Source organism: Hydra vulgaris, chromosome 02 (genome assembly GCF_038396675.1).
Source record: "Hydra vulgaris chromosome 02, alternate assembly HydraT2T_AEP".
Lineage (NCBI taxonomy): Eukaryota > Metazoa > Cnidaria > Hydrozoa > Anthoathecata > Hydridae > Hydra > Hydra vulgaris.
The window spans coordinates 53,341,144-53,361,671 of record NC_088921.1 but is presented as its reverse complement, the minus strand read 5'-3'; the positions used below and the strand labels follow the sequence as shown (position 1 = coordinate 53,361,671).

At 25.6% G+C, this 20,528-nt stretch overlaps 2 protein-coding genes across 2 annotated transcripts; both read right to left on the bottom strand.

Moving 5' to 3' along the window:
* Positions 1-4,712: 4,712 nt before the first annotated feature.
* LOC100199534 (protein cab-1) lies at positions 4,713-12,963 on the bottom strand. Its single transcript, XM_065791365.1, has 7 exons — positions 12,618-12,963; positions 11,727-12,419; positions 11,564-11,630; positions 11,402-11,486; positions 10,733-10,815; positions 5,542-5,632; positions 4,713-5,254 (listed from the first exon to the last, which is right to left on the bottom strand). The coding sequence occupies exons 1-7, from the start codon at positions 12,661-12,663 to the stop codon at positions 5,120-5,122; spliced, it is 1,200 nt and encodes a 399-aa protein (XP_065647437.1). The 5' UTR covers positions 12,664-12,963; the 3' UTR covers positions 4,713-5,119.
* Positions 12,964-17,784: 4,821 nt separating this feature from the next.
* On the bottom strand, positions 17,785-18,315 carry LOC136076135 (uncharacterized). Its single transcript, XM_065789604.1, has 2 exons — positions 18,124-18,315; positions 17,785-18,006 (listed from the first exon to the last, which is right to left on the bottom strand). The coding sequence occupies exons 1-2, from the start codon at positions 18,313-18,315 to the stop codon at positions 17,785-17,787; spliced, it is 414 nt and encodes a 137-aa protein (XP_065645676.1).
* Positions 18,316-20,528: the final 2,213 nt, after the last annotated feature.

Genomic DNA, 20,528 nt, shown 5'->3' with positions numbered 1-20,528 from the left:
ATAGAAATTTTTTCATTACAACTAGGCCTAAATTTTTCAACATTTTTTCATTTACTCGTTCATAAATATTTTGCAAAAATGATTTTGGTCAAGTTTGATTTCAATAATTAACACAGCCATTGTCATTTTGGTTTAATCTTTATGATAAAATATTTGGTTTAAATCTATTTTACATAGTTTTCTTTGAATAACTGTTAATTAGCCATTTTATGTTCAGCAGCTCTTCTTTCAAAATATCGTCTGATACTATATAAGTAAATGTAATATCAGAAACAGAGATGTTGTCTTTTGACCATTAAGTTACATCTTTAGAGATTATTTTGTTTTCATCACTACTAAATTCCTATTTATAGTTATACAAAATGTTGCATTTAGTGGAATCATGTTAGGGTTTTTAATAACTTTTTTCTGTGCTGTGCCGGCTGGGACAATAATAAAAAATGTATTATGTGTTACAGTCACTAATTGTTTTTTTATATATAATTTTTCAAATTTAGTAATACTATGCTATAGCATAGTTATTATTAAATTTGAAAAATTTTGGAAAAGTATTTCTGTCTAGATTAATTTTACAAGTTACTTACTTAATTATGCTCTCAGCACTTTGAGGATCATTTGAATGCTTTTTTAATTGATCTGAATAATAGTTTTATTTAGATATTTTTAAAACTGACTCAAAGAGGCGTTTAAAATTATTATCATTAGTTTCATTAGGTTTATTTTTTTGGAAATTGTGTTATCGTTGTTTTTTTCAGAAGATTTTAAAAATACTCTTATCCAAGGGTTTAATATTTATTTTTGATTTAACCAATTTTGAAACATCGGGAAATGATATTAAAATAATTATACTTATAATTTTCTAATATGAATATATCGTAGGCTATATCAGCGTTTAGAATCAGTAAAAGGCTATTCCAGTTAACACTTAAAAAAAAGTTAAGAAAATATTTAACTAAAGAGCCATTTTTATATATATATTTTTTTATTTTTTTGGAAATCACGTCTATTACATTTTTGTGCAATAATGCATATGGGGAAATGATCCGAAATATCTGTTTTAAATATTCTTAATTTTATATTTATATTTAAGATGTCATTGGTGATAATTTAAAGTTTCTCTATTTTTAGTTATGACCGTAGGTTTAATGATGACTGGAGTATAATTATTTTCAAAAATTGCAAAATGTTTCCACTTGTGTCATAATCCAAAATATTTAAGTTTAAGTCACCAACCAGATAAAGAGTTTTGAGGTTTTATTAGCGAGTTCCTTGCACAAAGACTCATAATCATTAGTGGGTATACTTAAATCTGAAAAAATACACCCCATCGACTTGCTCGAAGTCCTAATTTTATGAATCAATTTATAGTTTGGTAAATGGAAATAGTAATTTTTTTATTTTAATTTTTTTTTTATTTAGGCGCCCCAAGAAGACCTAATGGTTTATCACAGAGCACCGCGGAATTGCATATAACCAGGAAGTTCGCGCCTTCTTCCTTACCGTGACGCGAAAATATAAGTGCATAATGTGCGCAAAGCATAATAGATTTCATTGATTTCAGCTATAATTTTAAATAGCCAATCTTATCCAGTCGTGAATAACTCTTTCTATTCTTTATATTCGATTTTTAATATAAGTTCGGCACTTAAATTTTAAATCAGCTGGGCACAGACATTTTACACAAGACGATTCTTTACAAGAAATTTTTAATTCAAAAGAAAAATGTTTATAAAAGAGTTATATACGTTTTTAAGCAAAAGTCTGACATTTAATTATTCACACGCCCATCAGTCCTAAAGTTTTTAAGCAAAAGTCTGACATTTAATTATTCACACGCCCATCAGTCCTAAAGTTTTTAAGCAAAAGTCTGACATTTAATTATTCACACGCCCATCAGTCCTAAAGTTTTTAAGCAAAAGTCTGACATTTAATTATTCACACGCCCATCAGTCCTAAAGTTTTTAAGCAAAAGTCTGACATTTAATTATTCACACGCCCATCAGTCCTAAAGTTTTTAAGCAAAAGTCTGACATTTAATTATTCACACGCCCATCAGTCCTAAAGTAGATTAGTTAGTAACAAGTGGTAAAAATTAAGCATGTGATTTACATTCATAAAAGAATAGATTACGGAAATATATTTAGATCTACTCTATAAAATAAAATTAAAAAGATAAGATCAGGCAATTTTTCATTCTGGAAATAACTAATTTTGAAAACTTTTTTTTATAAAATTAGCATAATGAGCTACTTTCCAACGATTATACAAGCCTAACCCAGAGCGCCAGAACCAAAAGTTATACTTTTTTTTAATGATCATAACAAAGACTTTAAGGGGTTTTAGACTCAGCGTTTAACAAGTGATTTTCATTCATATAAGAGTAGATAACATTGGTTAGAAACCTCTCCTAATTGGAATTTTTGGGATGTTCTGCTTCTCTGGACAGTAGCAATTTCCCGCGGTTATTGTAAAGCTTTTAAAGCGAGTTTCTGCTCAAATATTGAAATTGTAAAGTGAGATTCTGCTCAAAAATCAAGGTTTTAGAATGTAAGATTCAGCGCTTTATTATCTACAAACTTAATGCTGCGTTTATTAGCATAGCATTTTTCGCTCGCTGTTAGAGGGCATTTTCCATACGGCTATTCCACGGGTATAAAAGGATTTTTTAAAACAACAAAAGATGAGGCATGGAGGAAGGAGGTGAATTGTCGACATAAAGTTTGGACCAATGTGCTATTATGTCTGATTGTTAATTTTTACAGGTTCTTATTTACAAAATCTTATAATCTTCGATAAGACTTTTGATATGATTTTGACAAAAATCATAAGGCTTGCAGACACTTAGTATCCGCATTCTCTTTTATCTTATAACAAATCTTTACTTGTAGTTTTTATTATACTTTATATTTTTTCAAAAGAAAAAAACTTTGTTTTATTACACTTAAAGAAGTATAACAGAAACGCACCTAGTCTCCATTAAAAATATTATTTTTAATTATTTTACTTTACAGTAATAACTAAAAACTGTTTGATAAAAAATGAAATGAATATCTAAATGCTTTAACAAAAATAGGCATTGTGATTTATACTAATCCAGCTAATTACCTAATTGAGGCCACAAACCAAGTCCATGAAGATACGTACAGCTATCGAAAGAACATCAATACCTGCTTCGATGGACCGAGAGTAAGTGAACTTTAGAAAGAACGAAGTAGATTAAAGTGTTAAATCAGAAGAAGTCGAGTTAGAAAGATAGCATAAAGTGGACAGATATTGCAATAGATGTTAAGATGTGCAATTTAAAAAATAACCAATAGGGCAATTCCAACGTTACTTACGGGACATTTTGATTTTTGTAATGTCACATTTTTAGATATATATATTTTTTATTTTAACAGATTGGATGTATATGTATGAATCATCCCAAAATCATTTATTTGTTTTCCAGTATTTTGCAAATTCGTTTAATTATTATAAGATTAGGAATTATAGTTGATTATATGGTGTGTTACTTACGGGACGCAAAAAAACATTGCTTTAAACCTGTTGTTTTCAGTCAGAATATTTCAAGCCAAATATTTAACCTACAAAAACTGGCTTCTTAAATTAAATTAAGTAGTTATTATTCTGTGTAAAATTATTCAAAAGATTGTTTTAGCTATTTATTTATATATCTTAAATCAAATTAGTTATCGTTACTTACGGGGACAATTATACGCTTTTATCAAAATGTAGTTGTGCTACCATTTTTATAGAAAGTATGACGCAAGACTCTAATTTAGAATTAAAAACAAAAAATTAACTTAAATAATTTTATTAATCAAATAACATTATTAATCAAAATTTAAAAATTTTAAACATATGGCAAACTAACGATAACTTGGCTTTCGTTTGAATTTTTTTTTTTTATCGAAATAACTCACTTAAGCGTGGAATTGCCCATTTACGTTACGATAAGTATTATTTGGTTACAGTTTTAACAAAACTTTAATAAAAATAAGCTTTTTACTAGGCGACTACAAAGCTAATTAACTCTAAAGCATTGTTTATAAATTATGAATACGCTACTTTTCATAGAATTAAAAGCCACAAACAATAGCTATTAGATCCTATTAATTATTAGTAATATAATTGGGTTTTCAAAAAGTAGTGTTACGTAATTTAGGAATAATCCCCAACAGCCCACGCACACAACAATAGTTTTACGTAACGTAGTTTCTATTTATATATATATTTTTAACGGAATAAACTGTTAATTTTACCTTATTTTAATTAATATCATTAACTTAAAGTAGTAAAAACCACGTTGTTTTATTTACACATTTTTTACGCCAAGAGTTATTTTACTTATCCACAATATATACACATATTGCACAATATATGTTTGCCTAGAAACTTTTAAATAATATATTTACGATATCCCGATTTTATTATTTACGGACGACGGTGATAATGCTACTAACTTAAACTGTCATGATATTAACATAGTTATATTATGTAATAACAACACGTTATATTTTAAATAACTAACTTAGTATTTATTAGACACTTTTTGGAACCTTTTTAACGGTTTTCTGTTTTATTTTTACAGTTTTTTTAACTTTTTTTCTGTATATCTCTTTTTGTTAAAAAAAAAAATCTACGAAAAATCTATAAAGATTTTTCGTACTTTATATTATATTTTCATACTTTATTTTTAAAATAAACCGATATTTATAATTATCCTTTATCTTTTTTTTATTATTATTAAATTCATAATATATTACAACCGTTTTATAAAAATAATATGGGAACAACGTTTTAAACATATATTAAGAAAATTGATTAAAAAATATTTTACACCCTACCCAAAAAAATAGTCACATTTTTATTAAAATAAAAACCTCCCCTATATTTTGAAATCGAAAAGAAGACTTTTATTTTATGTATTTCAAAACTTATATTTAAAGCTAATAGCAAAAAACTAAAGAAAGTAAAAGAATTGCAATATTTAGTATAAATACTACATCAACAAATTAAAAAAATTAACGCTGTGTGATAAGAAATGAAAATTATTTTTGAAATGGAAACTATAAATTGGGAATCAATAGATAAAATTTATTGCCGTAGACATAATATATTAATTATTAGTCGGTGTTTCCATAGGCAAATCCGCATAAGGTGGTGGAGGGCTTTCTGGATTACTACCGCACTTACTACTCGGATAATTTTCAGAATCACTGAACATTGGATTGACTACCTTCATATCCCCTGGCTGAAATATATAAAATATTAAAAATTTATTTAGCATTTAAAAATAAGATGTCATAGATTTAATATATCAATGGCTTATAGTTTAAAGTACTTAAGTAAAAAAATGTATGTTTTTAGAAGATCTATTTTCATCAAAGAATATAACTATTCAAGTTAACCATTTAAAATAACTGATCAAAATAACTTTTCTCAAAACTTATGCCTAATGTTTACATAGTTTTATCGCTAGACCCTTTAACTGTTCATTATTTTATGAACACAAAACAAGATTAACAAAAATTGGCCTACCGGAGCAAGTCCGGGACATTCATAAACAGTATTTTCATCATCTTCATCATCAGTGTTGTTTGCACTATTATCTTGATTTTCACTAGAGTTTCTAAATACATAATCCAACCATTTTTTGATTACATACATACATACATACATACATACATACATACATACATACATACATACATACATACATACATATATTTATATATAGTGTCACCTTAATTTAAATACAATGTAAGTCATTCCTTGACCATTTCCCAGTAAATAAAAATTCCCAGAGTAATAAAAACTCAATAAAAATTTTTTTTTTATAGAAATGTATATATTTTTCCCATTTTGTTAGTTTTAACTGTTACATGATGATTATAAAGTTTTTATTAAACTTTAAAAGTTAGGGGAGTTCATTTTTGTGGGGAATTTTATAGGAAATCTAAATCTGAAAAATAAAAAAAAATAAAATGTTTCTTGTTGGAGGGAACGCTTAGTTTTCAACAAAAAAATGACTAAAATATGAGTAATTAATGAGAAAAAATTATAAACTACAAAAAAAAAAAATTTCAATTATTTGATAAACTCAATATAAACTATGTTGAACTTCATGAAAATAATAAATGAATTGAAACCCACAATCTACAAAAACGGCTGGCTGTAGTGAGCCATCTGGAATGAGAAACAGGCCCTATTTCAAGGTTTAATAAATTTTCAGGTAATAGTCCAGATGTTATTGCTGTTACAATTTTGTATTTGTAAGCCTGATCAGCTGAAAGATCATTATTTTGTCTTGTAAAACAATAAGTGGTTCACCTAAAGTTACTTTTTCAAAGTTTTTGTTTGCATATTTGCATTAGAGGGATCTCGGCATATTTTATTCCAATTGAATTCCTTGTGCAAAAATATATTTCCATGAGAAGCAAGTAGGATATATAAGAGCACAAGAAATCAGTAGGAGTTTTATGAGCACAAACAATAGCATCAGATTAGTAGGGGTTTTATGAGAACAAGCAATGCGAAATATAACTTAGTTGAACTCACAAATGATAAATAAAATTTAGAAACTATTAATTGTTAATTTTATGTAAATTTTAATAAAGATATCAGTGTTATATAATATATATTATAATTATATTGGTATATAATATACTGTTTGTTATAACAAAAGTGTTTGACTTATTATTAGTTTTAAAAATAAAAGGCGCACCCTACAAAAACATTCACTGTCTAAATTATGAAAAAATCAACTAATTCTTCTAAAAAGCAACCTTTACAAAAGCCCCCATTATGTGTTTATTTTTTTTGACTTTTAACAAAATATGTTATTTTCATGAAGTTCAAATAAAATTCTTCAAATTAAATTCTTCACCAAAAGTAACCTTGCCGTTTTTGAAATTGAAAAAAATAAATAAAAATCAACACACCCTAATATAAATATATATAAATATATATATATATATATATATATATATATATATATATATATATATATATATATATATATATGTATATATATATACATATATGTATATATATATATATATATATATATGTATATGTGCGTATATATATATATATATATATATATATATATATATATATGAGTTTATATATATATATATATATATATATATATATATATATATATATATATATATATATATATATATAGTTTTTACTGCATCATAAAAAAAAAAATGAGTACATAATATTATTTTAAATCCCCATAAGATTTACCAACTGCTTTTAATTGATTTAAATTATTGAACTACAACTAGTAAATCGAAAGTAATAGTTCATGTTCATGTTCATGAAAGTAATAGTTCATGTATAAATAGTTCATGTATAAATAGTTCATGTATAGATAGTTCATGTGTAAACACATTTTTGGAACAACTTTTTAAAGTATAAGTTTTTAAAGGTGATCTTTGTAACTTTATGAAGCTCAACAACAAGATCTGGAGCTTGATTGCTAAATTTATTTCCATTGTAGTTATCATCATCAGAAATCAAAATCAACATCAAGATATTCATCATTAAGATTTTGATTATTACAGGGTGGCCAGTCAAAAGGGTGGCCAGTCAAAAGATAATTTAAAAATCCAGGATAATTCCAGTACATTTCAAGGGCAATTTGGGGTTTTTCAAGGGTAAAACAAAATATGTTGTATTCAAAATATGCTTTATATATAAATATAAATATGTTGTAATATAGTTGTATATAGTATGGTACAAATTAAAAATTATTTATATCGTATATACATATATAGATACACTAGGTTGTCAAACACTTCTATTTAATCTCTTTCTTAAACTGCTCAAGTTTTTTTAGAAAATCTCTTTAATGAAATATGAAAATCTGAAATATCTCTTTAGCTATTAATAGCTCTTTAAGCCAGTTCTTTTTCGAAAGTTGTGTTTCTAAAGAAATTTGCTATCATAAGGATAGTGAAGCTTTTCTTCTGCTCCAATGCTTAACTTGTCAGCATCCGTTTTAAGAACTTTGAGGCACTTTTCAAAAAAATCTTTCTTGTAGATTTTCTTCTAACAATTGCTTGTTAACACTAAATTCTTGTTCTATTGCCTGTTGGCCATAAGATAAAACAAAAAATGAGAGCACAGATTTTCCACAAAGCTGAATACTTTTAAGTTTTGTGCAAATAGACACCTAGAAATTTGGAAGTCATTTTAATCCACTTAATCTCTCAGCAAGACTGTTGAATTTCAAAGTGGATACTTCCTTGTTTTAAACCATTGCATTTGGAGACAAAGATGAAGCATTTCTCCCAAAAGAATACTCAAATGGGCATCTTTCTTGTAAATTTTGAAATAACATTATGATAATCTGCCAACATTCTTTCTTAAATTCTAATTTCTCTTCTGGTTAACAATGAATAGAACTTAGCATTTCAGTGCTATTCCTATATCAATTTGGTCAACTTCTAGTTGGTTATTTGATTTGTCTACTTCAATCTTTAGTAAACTAAATGCTGTTCCAGCTTTTTTTTAAATGTTTGGTTCGAGAATCATTTTCATCAAATTTCCTTTAAATTGAATAATAGATCTTTAAAAAACTGCATTCACAAAGATACACCCTTGTCAAGATAATGATCTAAAAGAGCTCCATAGCTCTTGTTTTTGGGACATCTGCTTTTGCACACTGATTCATAATATTTATTTAAGAAGAATACTTTTAGCTGTATAGACATTCTGTTTGAAAATGACAGTTCTTTGTCTTAGGCATTATATTAGTAATATATTATATTTTATAAATAATTACTAGATGTTAATAATACTGACAGTAACAGTTAACAAAATTTTTTTGCATATCAGAGAATACATAATTAATAAATTAAATAGAAACAAGGACCGCTGGCCACCGTGTATAAATGTCAATAACTTTCTTCAAATTTATATGAACTAGTGCTAAATGTAATGCACAAATCTTGTATATGTAATCACAAATCAAAAATGTTGGTATTCTGCAGGTGAGTCATTACCAAATGCAAATAATATAGTTTACCTTGCTAAGCAAACTATATTATTTACATTAAATATTAGGGGTGCACCAATGCACCATCATCAACCATTTAGCAGATGCATCAACCTTGGTAACCAGCGACCAATGCTGATTGTTATAAAAGGATCAGTTTTTTTATTTTTGTGTTTCTATATTTTATGCAAAAATATAAGTATTCCATAAACAAAAATGCATCTATAAGCCTAAGTTATTATATAGGCTTATCTGCAATCACTAAACCTTTAAACGCATGATTGTTTTCAAATATATAAATATTTAAAAACGATTCTAATTTACCTATTAGAAAAAAAAAAGAAGAGTATAAATTCAAATTTAGGGCCAATTTTGATGCATTGGTATCAGCCTGTACCAATCTGCATCAACCAAAAGTAGGCATCGTTAACCTTTTAAATATGCCTAACTTTTTGAATATAGATCAAGACAATCATTTGAAATTGAAGTATCATGATTCTTTCTAATAAAGATATATTCAAAATAAAGATATATTCACTATATTCAAAATCAAATTAAGATTTTATTAGAGTATATTTATAAATCATTCAATAAAAGCCATTATTTAAATAATCATTCATACCTACACTAAATTTGGATCCATTTTTTATCAGAAACAATGAAACAAATTTTTATTTAACAAATAATTTTTCAACAATATTTATATCTAAGATTTATAGCATCCATTTTAGATTTCAGAAAAAAAGCAGCTTTTTTTTCTTCAAAACAATTAAAAAATTTGATCAGACTTAGTGATTTCACTTAAAGAAAATCTAAAGCAGCAAACCAACCTTTTCAAGAAATGTCTACTAATATGAATTTAGCCCAACACTGTATTCATAAAATTGGCTCACTATAATTTTTAAAATGCTAACCTTAATAGACTTTTTCAAACAAATGAAAATATAAGGAATATCTTAGTTTGATATCAAGCTTGGTATACATATATTTTGATTTCTGCAATTGAAAGTGTTAAGATGTGTTAAGAATTATATATATATATTATTTAGTTTTTTTGATTTCTTAATATTTTGATTGCTTCTATCTTTTTGAATTTTGTTTAAGTTCACTATTTTATACTCAACTGCATAAGTTTATCAAGAACAACAAAAGTTACTAGTGAAATGGGAATGAAGTTAGTCAAGCACAACAAAATTTATTTCTTTAACAACTTTAATTCAATTTTTTTCTTTATTTAAATTAATTTTTTTTTAATTTAAATTAATCTTTTTAGACCATTTAAAGTTAGACATTTAAGTTAGACCATGGGACACATTTATCAGAGAATACCACTAGTTAACAACTTCACTCATCATTTGTGAAACTATTTATATCTGAATTCTGAATTTGATTTCTGAATGAGATTTCTGAATAAACAAACTCATCATTACACTGCTACTTTATTATGATATCCTTTGTGAAGTTTCATGCCCATAATTTACAGTATAAGATACATTTGTTAAAAGCTTCATTCTTTAGAAACTTAAATACAACTTTTAAAACTTAAAACTTAATTTCATAAATTAAATACAAATTCACAATAGGATTTTTTATAGTCTTATGTAATGGAATTTTAGGAATTTTGACATGAACAAAAGTTAAAATAGGAAAGAAAAACCTGTTGCATATTCGCTAAAAAAAAATTACAATAGAATAAAGTAAAGCAAAAGTTAAACATACTTGCTAAGTTGCTGCATTTGTTTTTTTTGGTGTATATAATGAAACATCTTTGCATTTTCAGCTAAAGTTTCATCACCTGGAGTCTAAAAATATAACTTTTATGTAATCAAAATGCAAAAAGAACTTCAAAACAAAAACAACTATTGGAAAAAAGTAAATTTTCTTAAAAAATATTGCAGGTTCTGAAAGGCGGCCTTTTAAAAACAAAGAAAATGACATCCCAAAAATTTGTTCAACCAAAAACAATGTTCTCTAAAGTGATGATGTTTTAAAAAAAATTAAAACAACATTTTCTATCTAACTTTAAACAAATAAAACTTTTAACCTGGTTTTATTGAGTTTTTATTAAACATATATCAAAGATTGACTGATTTTAGCAGAGATTTGATTTTAAAATCAATTTAAAACAAAAGAAAATATTCCAAAATAATACAATTTTGATGGCAAATTTTTTAGATTTAAAAATACAGCTAATTAGTATTTTCCCAAAACATTACTATCAATTTAAAAAACCTTATTTATATAGAAAAAAATAATTGGATACCATTTTCTTTCTTTTTAAATAACAACTTTTCAGAGAGTCAAAGACGGTGCAAAAGTGTACACCACTTCTTTTAATATAATTTATAAATATTCATTTTAAACTCATTATTCACTTTAAATCAATACTTTCTTTAGTTGGTTATAGTTTTCTTTTTTCACTTTTTTATAGTCTGAACCAGAAGCCACTTTAGTTCCACTATCATTACCGAATCTGAATAAAAATTACTTTAGTATAAAAATTCAAAATGTACAATAAATATTTTTGATAACATTAGTAAAAGCCCATACTTGAACCAGCAGTAACCTGTCAAGACAATAGCAGCAACTCCAGCCACACAACAACAAACAATCAAGACTAAAGAAAATAAAAATTCAATTAATAACTAACTAGAAGTACTAAGCAGCATGTATTTATAAAACTTTCATTTATTAGAAAAATTAAAAAATTCACCTATAAATGAACTTGAATTCAGTTTATGTAAAAATGTATTTTCATTTGTAACTTCTACAACATGAATATGATAGGCTGGGCTACTATGTGGTCTGGTTCTATTTTTGTCAGTTTTATTGATAATACTAGGTTCAAGAAAAACATCCTGTGGGTTAACACTTTGAACAAGTTCTTCCTCTTTAGAAACATTGTTGTCTTCAGTTACTGAAGCAATAGCAATATTATCAGATTGATGCACCTTATTTTTCTCATTCAATTCAGAAGTCCTTGTCACTAGTTGATAGGCATTTGGAACAATCAGATGGTTATGCAACTCTGGCTCTGTACTTTTATTATCAATTACCAGTTTAGCTTCCTCAAAATGATCTAAATTTTTTAAATTACTATATGACGGTGCTGTTGTTTTTCTTGGAGTGACTCTCCTTTTAAATTTTGGAGAGTTTCGGCCAATGAAGTCCTTTTTATGCTTTGTTTTTACTTCAGTAAGATATTGATGCTTTCCAGAATTCCGTATTATGGCTTTTTTTTTCATAAGATTCTTATTAAATTCACTCATATATTCATTATATTCGCGAACATCATCCTTATTATTTTCATCACTATATATATCATTATCATCTTGCATCACTAGCATTGACAACTCCGGATCATATTCTGTTTGTTGATCGTATTCAGCATGGTTGAGTTGAGCGACTAAAGTTAAAAACAAATCCGTAAATGTTGAGAACAAAAATTTTAGTTTTAAATTAACCATATTTATATAAAATACTTTCCTTATTCTAAATTAATCTACCTTTCGTTTTGTTATAATGTTTTTATAAATAATTATGACAAATAAAATGAATAAAGTATCGTATATAAGATAAAATACCAGTTAGATTTTTATAGTACCTTTTGGACAAGTCAACAAAAACGCAATGCCTAACCAATAAAACATAATCTAATTAATTTATATAGTCATCATTAAGAATCTTCATTTTACACGACAGGATAAAAGCAAAACCAGTTTTTGCTTTGTCCTAATATTAGGAAATTTATATCAATATTCGTCAAGTTGTTTATTTTTATGAGACACGTGGTTTATGTATAAATTTTTGATTGGTTTTTACGCTGTTTCAGCTGTTTCACGTCTCAGATGTTTTATGTTTTAAAAATTAATGAGTGTTTCCATAATTTTAACTAATTATTTTGCTGAAGTCAAAAATAAATGAGATCCAAAAGATTTTCTATAAACATTACCGCTAAAAACTTACAAATAGAAACAAAGAAAATATAAGTTTTTCATCGGAACCGCAAAAGCAAGCAAAAAAATCTTTATTATTATCAATATAAACATGAGTTTTTATTTTAAAGTTTAATATTTTCAAAATAGTTTCTTTTTTTTTTACGCATTTTTATTTTCAATCACAAATTCTTGAAGATTAATTAGTTTCATTAAACGTCAACCCCAAGATTTTTTGAAATTTAAAAAACCATCCCAGAATTCCAAAAGTAATTGTTTTTTTCTTCGTTTTTTTTTTATAAATTCAATAAATGGAAAACATAATCGAGAATCGCATATTTTTGCATATTATATTAGCTAAAATAGCTAATTATTGACGTAACGCGAATAACATAACTCACATTAACACTTTACTATTATTTATTTTAAATTATATACTAAATCTATAATATTTTATTTGTTTTTACTATAACATTTTATTTGTTTTTACTTTATCTTTTTATACCGGAAAATTCTTTAAAACTAAAGATGATTGACTACTGCTTTAAAAAATAGACTTTAAGACATAGAGTGGTAGTTTATGATTTTTCGATTGCAGCTAGCAAGGTACTTGTTGCCACCGTATTGTGAGTTACAAAGTCCTTTGAAAAAAAAAAGGAGGGGAGGTAAAGGAAAAGACTATCTATACTTGATGTTATTTGTCAATCTTTAGATATAAACAATAGTAAACATCACGATGAGCAACAAATATTTTTTAAAGAAAACATAAAAAGGGATGGAGTTAGACTCACTGTTTATATTTGCAGTTATTTAACTAATATTTTATTCATTAAATTCACGTTTGACTTTTTATTCAAATTTTTTATCAGTATGTAATAATCTTTTTAATTATTATTTTTTTAATGTACGAGTAATGTACAAATTAATAAGTTATTATTAACACGTGTTAGTTTGTAATAATAATTTATTAACTGCATATGTGATTTATATTTTTAATGCGTTTATGTCTATTATAAAGGACTGTAAATTAAACCTGAACTGTTTGGTCTACTATATTTTGCGTTAGTTGGCGCAGCTTCAATGAGTTTTTGTTGGTCCAAAATATTTTTTTTCCAATACTTGTAGTCCTATAATAATTAGTAGTTGGCGCAACTAATTATACCGTTGTAAATCCAAAATTCAATGCATGCTATTTATCCACGTGTTTATCCACGTGCTTATCCAACGAATCGTTTTCCTTTTTATACTACTTAAAGAAAACTTAAAATAACCATGGTTACGGATCCAATGTTAGAGTGCTAATTTTGGATCCAATTTTTGAATCACCACGTCTATTGCTATTGCTGACCAAACAAAACGTTACGGTTGGTCCTAAGTTAGGATCACATTGGCTAATGATTAGCTGGTCATTGGTCCAACGTTAATATCATGCATGTTAAACCCCTAATAAATTATTCAGTATTTTTTGTTTGAATTCTGCAAAAAAAAATTATTCTATTAAACTTTTTATTCTTTTTCTTTCATTATCATTATAACACAAAAAGTTCATTTAAATAAAATAATTCCGTTTTTATGTAAAAAGGCAAGAAACCCCATTAACTAAAAAACGCTTCTTTGTTGTTTTGTTGTTTTTTTACTGAAAAAAAACATTTAACTTATTATTCATATATATATATATATATATATATATATATATATATATATATATATATATATATATATATATATATATATATATATATATATATATATATATATATATATATATATATATATATATAAATATATATATATATATATATAAATATATATATATATACATATAATATATATATATATATATATATATATATATATATATATATATATATATATATATATATATATATATATATATATATATATATATATATATATATATAGGGGAAAGCGGGGCAAGAAGGCGAACGTTTTGAAAACCCTAAGTTATTGCAAAACTATCAGTCACGACGCAGTAATGCTTTGTCAGTATGTTCATTTTATCATAATGATTGTTTGCCTGGATGAATTTTTAGTTTAAAAGTAGAAAAACTTGAAATAAAAATTAAAATAAAAAGTTCATAAATATGTCATCTGGTCGCGTGACCGGGGCAAGATGACTTATTATGCAATTTCTGACTCCAACTTTATAAAAAGATAAAAATTACCAACTAATCTAACTAAAGAAACATAAAATAAACACGCGTCGAAAAAAAATATTCTTAAAAAAGTTGCACTCAAAGGACACCATTCGTTATGAATAACCGAAAGCAAAGTATTTTTTTAGAAGCGAAAAAATTAAACTTATGCGCATGAAATTGCATTATTAGTATTTAAAAAAACCATTTGACTTATATATATAAGTCAAATGGTTTATATATATATATATATATATATATATATATATATATATATATATATATATAAATATATATATATATATATATATATATATATATATATATATATATATATATTCATGTGTTTGTTGGTATTATTAATTTTATCCGTTATAATTATATTGTATTGCATCAATTTTATATATAAAAAATGGATTTGCAGTTTCTTTTGTTTTTTTTATAAATGCATGTCATTCAAAGATTCTAGAAACCCGGTTGTCAATTAACTTTTTTTTTATCTTTTTTATTTTACTTTTTATTTTAGTCATTAAAAATTATATATATATACATTTATATATATATATATATATATATATATATATATATATATATATATATATATATATATATAAAATTTAATATTTGTTAAAATAAAATTAGACTGTTAAACTGATTGCTTCCAAAACCATGGATTCAATATTTGGTTTTTGACGTTATAGGAACAATAATCATGTCACTATTGGAAACATTTTTATATTTCGCAAATGTACTGTCTTAGATTCTTTTTATAGAATATTTTACTCGTTGGGAGATCCGTCTCGATATAAGGTTAACTGAAATATACTGCATTATACATTGATTTTGTATCTAGTTGATGATTTTATATCATGCATATACAATACAATATAGACGCAATAACAGTATGAAAATATTAGCATTATAACATTATGAAAATATTAACATTATAACAGTATGAAAGTATAAACATTATTATTCAAATAAACAGTATTAAAAGTATAATAACAACATTATAAACTTTTATCCTTTTTTACATCAAATATTTTTTCGTGCAGACATAAAATTTTTTATTCATGACTTTTATTGCTTAGTTTATAGAGTTTTAAAAACTTGTTTTCTTCAATATTAAACATATTATAAAAGTTATTATAAATATTACAAACTCTTTAAGCCGTTTTTCAAAACAGCTAATATTCAAGTATTATTAAACGTATTGCAAAGGAATTTGCACGGGCAAATGGAACACCAGGGAAAGTACATTATCAAAGGAAACGTAGGGAAAAGTACTATATCAATAGATCAAATTAAAACAATCAAACTTATAAATATAAAGTTTACATCTTTTATCATTGTCCTTTATATATTTAAAAAAGCATTGGATGTATGTAAATGAAAAAATGCATAATATGATATCGAAAAAAATATATATATAGCAACACGTATAGAAATAACAGATTTTACAATTTACAGAAAACTTACGATTAAATCTAAACACACAGAACCAATGATATCTTGTTAGATTATTTTTAAAACATTAAACAAAAACAAAAAAAACAACCAAGGAGTTATAACAAATTAGTTAAAAAAATAATTTTTTTAAATGAAACTAATTATAGAAATCATAAACGATTATTCGTTTTAATTTTAGAACATACAAAAAAAAATTATTCTGAGCATTTAAAGAGAGACTAAAAATGACTAAAAAATGTATGGCTCATTATTTAGGAGCTTAAAATAATAAGTTAATAAAAATTTAAACAGAAATTCGTTTTCGAGTAAATTGTAAAATTAAGAGTCATGTGCTATAAATATATCTTTTGCGGCTGGAATACTCAACTAGTATTTTTGTAAATATTGGCCATAATTTATAGCATTAAAAATAGAAACATCTTAATTAAGCTTTGATTCGCACTTTACTTTTAACAAAATTACTATTAGGGTAGATTAGGATGTAATGAGCACTTTAAGCGAAAATCTGAACATTTTCAAAAGCAATTATGCTTAATTCAAAATTTTCAGAAGGCAATTATGCTTAATTCAAAATTTTTAAAAGCAATTATGCTTAATCCAAAATTTTTGAGATTAAACAATTTTTAAGGATCACTACTTATGATCCACTTAGATATTTAGACAGCCAAAATTTTTATTTAAAAATACAAAGGTTTAAAAAAGTGCTCGTATTACCCAGACCACTTGATAATATCAGCATTTTAAGCTAGCTTAAAAAATAATAAAAATATTAATTAAGTAAAAAAATCTAACGATTAGAACTAATTTGTAGAACATAATGATTCGTTACTAATAAAACTTATCATTTAAAAGATCAAATTTTAAACCACTTTCAATAAAATATATGTGAACTATTTCAATAAAAATTTTGAATAAATCTTTATTGAAACAATACTACTATGTTTTACGCAAAAAAATATAACAAAAATAAAATAAAAGAAAAGAAAATTAGTTTCAATTTTATTAATTCAAACTTTTAAACGATAAAAATACAATTTTTTATTGAAATAAAACTGCAGGTAAGTAGTAGGAAAAGGCCTATTCTGGCACATTTTTATTTTCAACCATTTATCCAGCCACAATTTTATATATATATTTTAAGATGTCCAATTGACCACAACTTTTATGAGTCTTTCAGACTTACTCTGCATGGGTTCGAAGAACCTACTTCTTATGGATCTGAAAGATCTATCAATTCTTTATTGTCAATCCATGAGTTAAACGATTCAGGATATCCATACCACTTTACTAGTGATTTATTTTTGAGTTTGCGAATCACTTTTTCAATTCTAAATATTTCTTGATTCGTTTTTTGCAGTTCTTGTTCATAAAAAGTTCCTTGTATTTCTTCACCATTATTGTCAGCTATTTTATAAGTTGGAGGATCTGTGTACTAAATTTGTGATATAGTAAAAACTTCTTCAGTCCATCTTGGTGTGTATCCTTTTTCAAATGTTGTCTTCTTTTTAGTTATCCTGACTCTATCATTAATTGAAAACTTTGGTCTTACAGACTCTGATCGTGCATTTTCGTTCAAGTTTAACCAAACAATATTCTTATTCTTTTCATCACTAGCTTTAACTGGTGTCATTTTAATTGAAGAATGTCTTGTGTTGTTGTATTTATTTACCATTTCATCTAAGACGTCAATATATTTTCTAGTAGAATTAGCTGAAAAGTATTTGAACATTTTCTCTTTCATTGTTCTATTCCAACATTTAACTACACAACTTTTTTCTTCATTTTCAGTTGAGTATTACTCAACACCTAGAGCTTTAACATGCTTATTATAAAATTCTCGACCTTTATCTACCCACAATTTTCTGCACTTTCGTTCTTTAAATATTTTATTTAAAGCATTTGCAACATCAACTCCAGTTTTATTCTTTAATGGAACAATCCATCCATACTTTGAAAATACATCTACTACCATGAGTAAGTATTTTATACCGTTGTTGAATTTAGAGAAAGATTGCATGTCGACTAAATCAGCAGCCCATACTTCATCGATTCAATTTGCAATTACTTTTCTTTTTCTGAAATGTTTTATAACGGGTCTATGAAGTTCGTTCGCAAGTTCGTCAGACCATTTCACATTTTTTCTTTGACTTTTTCGCTGATCGATTGTAGTTTTTTTGAATACCGACTTTGCATGGGTCTTTCAGACCGAGTCCAAACTTTGCTTTAGAAGCGACGATAGGTTTTATAATGCCTCTTTCAATTTTTTCGCGTGTAGTTGGATTTTTTATAGCGTCCATTTCTTCAATCATTATTCTGTCGGCTAAGTTTCTATTGGCAGTATCTGTAAAATGTTGATAAACAGCATTATCAACTCTATCTATAGGTTTACTCCATTCTTTATATGCGTTATTTTGCCTATGGTAATTTTACTTTTTTAGTTATTGAAATTATAGAGTTGACTAAGTCTCCTCCTTTCTTAGTGGATCTGACAAATTGAGTTTTTGTTGTTCCGCAAATGTAGCAAGTTCCGCGAATCATATTTCTATTGTTTTTGCTGACAAAGTTTTGTTGATTTAGTGTATTTGTATTTTATTTTGCATTTGACACAGTACATTATTTTATATATAAAAAATGATTATATATAAAAATGGATGTTGTCGATTTATCATGGAACGTAAAAAGAAATAAACGAAATAATACTAAGTTGTTACCTAAAAGTATAAGAGGAATTATTGTTGGAAAGTCAGGTTGTGGAAAAACTACTTTATTATTAAATTTACTTTTAAGACCTGGTTGGTTAGATTATAATAATTTACAAATTTTTGGAAAATCTCTATTTCAACCTGAATACAAAATATTAAAAAGATCTTTTGAAGAAAAATTACCAAAAGAAGTTATTCTTAATTTGTTTAAGTATCAGGACAAAATAGAAAATCCTGAAGAAGTTATTGAAGAAGTTTCAAAAACGTTTAATGAGAAAAATAGTAAAGTTGATATGGAGTGTAAATTTTTTGAGACAGCAGATGATGTACCAGATCCTGAAGATCTCGATGCTAGTAATAATAATTTAATGATATTTGATGATTTGCAACTGACAAAGCAAAATAAATGTGAGAAGTATTATATAAGAGGGAGGCATAGTAATGTAGATTGTTTCTATCTTGCACAAAATTATTTTATGTTGCCTAGACAGACTATAAGAGAAAATGCAAATTTTATTTGTTTATTTCCACAAGATTCAAAGAATTTAAATCATATTTATAAAGATCATGTATCGAGTGATATGTCAGAGGATGAGTTTAAAAAGTTGTGTAGAACTGCACGGAAGAAAAAGCACGGATTTGTTGTAATAGATTTATTTTCTGAAAAAGATGATGGAAAGTATAGAAGTGGATTTGATAATTTTTATATTACATCTGACTATTTTAAAGATCCTTGAGATCTATAGAAAATTCTTTGAATTTTTAAGGATTCTTGATAAATAAATTTTTTAATATATAAAAATGCCTTGCATATATGTAAACGGAAACAGTAGTGAAATAATAACTAAATTTAGTTATAGTATTGAACTGGATAAAAATAAACAATATGAAATGGCTCTAGTTGGTTTAGAGACATATTATATTTTTCCAAATATTGATTTATCAAATAACAATTTTAGATTCAGTCCTGATAATGGGGTGACTTGGTTTGATGTTCTACTTCCAGTAGGAGCATATGAGATTGATGATATAAATAAGTATATTGAATTATTTTTAATTAAAAACGGTGATGTAATATCAGGAGTTCCAGCTATTACAATTGGAGCTAATAACAATACATTACGTTCAACTTTAAATATTCAGACAGAATATAAAGTAGATTTTACAACTACAAACTCAATTAGGACTATTTTAGGTTTTAGTTATCAAATATATTCAACAGGTTATTATGAATCTGAAAGTATTTTAAAAA

Excerpts from the sequence above, each read along its gene's own strand:
- LOC100199534 (XM_065791365.1), bottom strand. The coding sequence starts at position 12,663 with ATGTTTTATTGGTTAGGCATTGCGTTTTTGTTGACTTGTCCAAAAG. Across the intron at positions 11,631-11,726 it reads GAATTCAAGTTCATTTATAG|TCTTGATTGTTTGTTGTTGT; the intron begins GTGAATTTTTTA and ends TATTTTCTTTAG. Across the intron at positions 11,487-11,563 it reads ACAGGTTACTGCTGGTTCAA|ATTCGGTAATGATAGTGGAA; the intron begins GTATGGGCTTTT and ends ATTTTTATTCAG.
- LOC136076135 (XM_065789604.1), bottom strand. The coding sequence starts at position 18,315 with ATGAAAGAGAAAATGTTCAAATACTTTTCAGCTAATTCTACTAGAAAA. Across the intron at positions 18,007-18,123 it reads AAAATGCACGATCAGAGTCT|TACACAGATCCTCCAACTTA; the intron begins GTAAGACCAAAG and ends TCACAAATTTAG.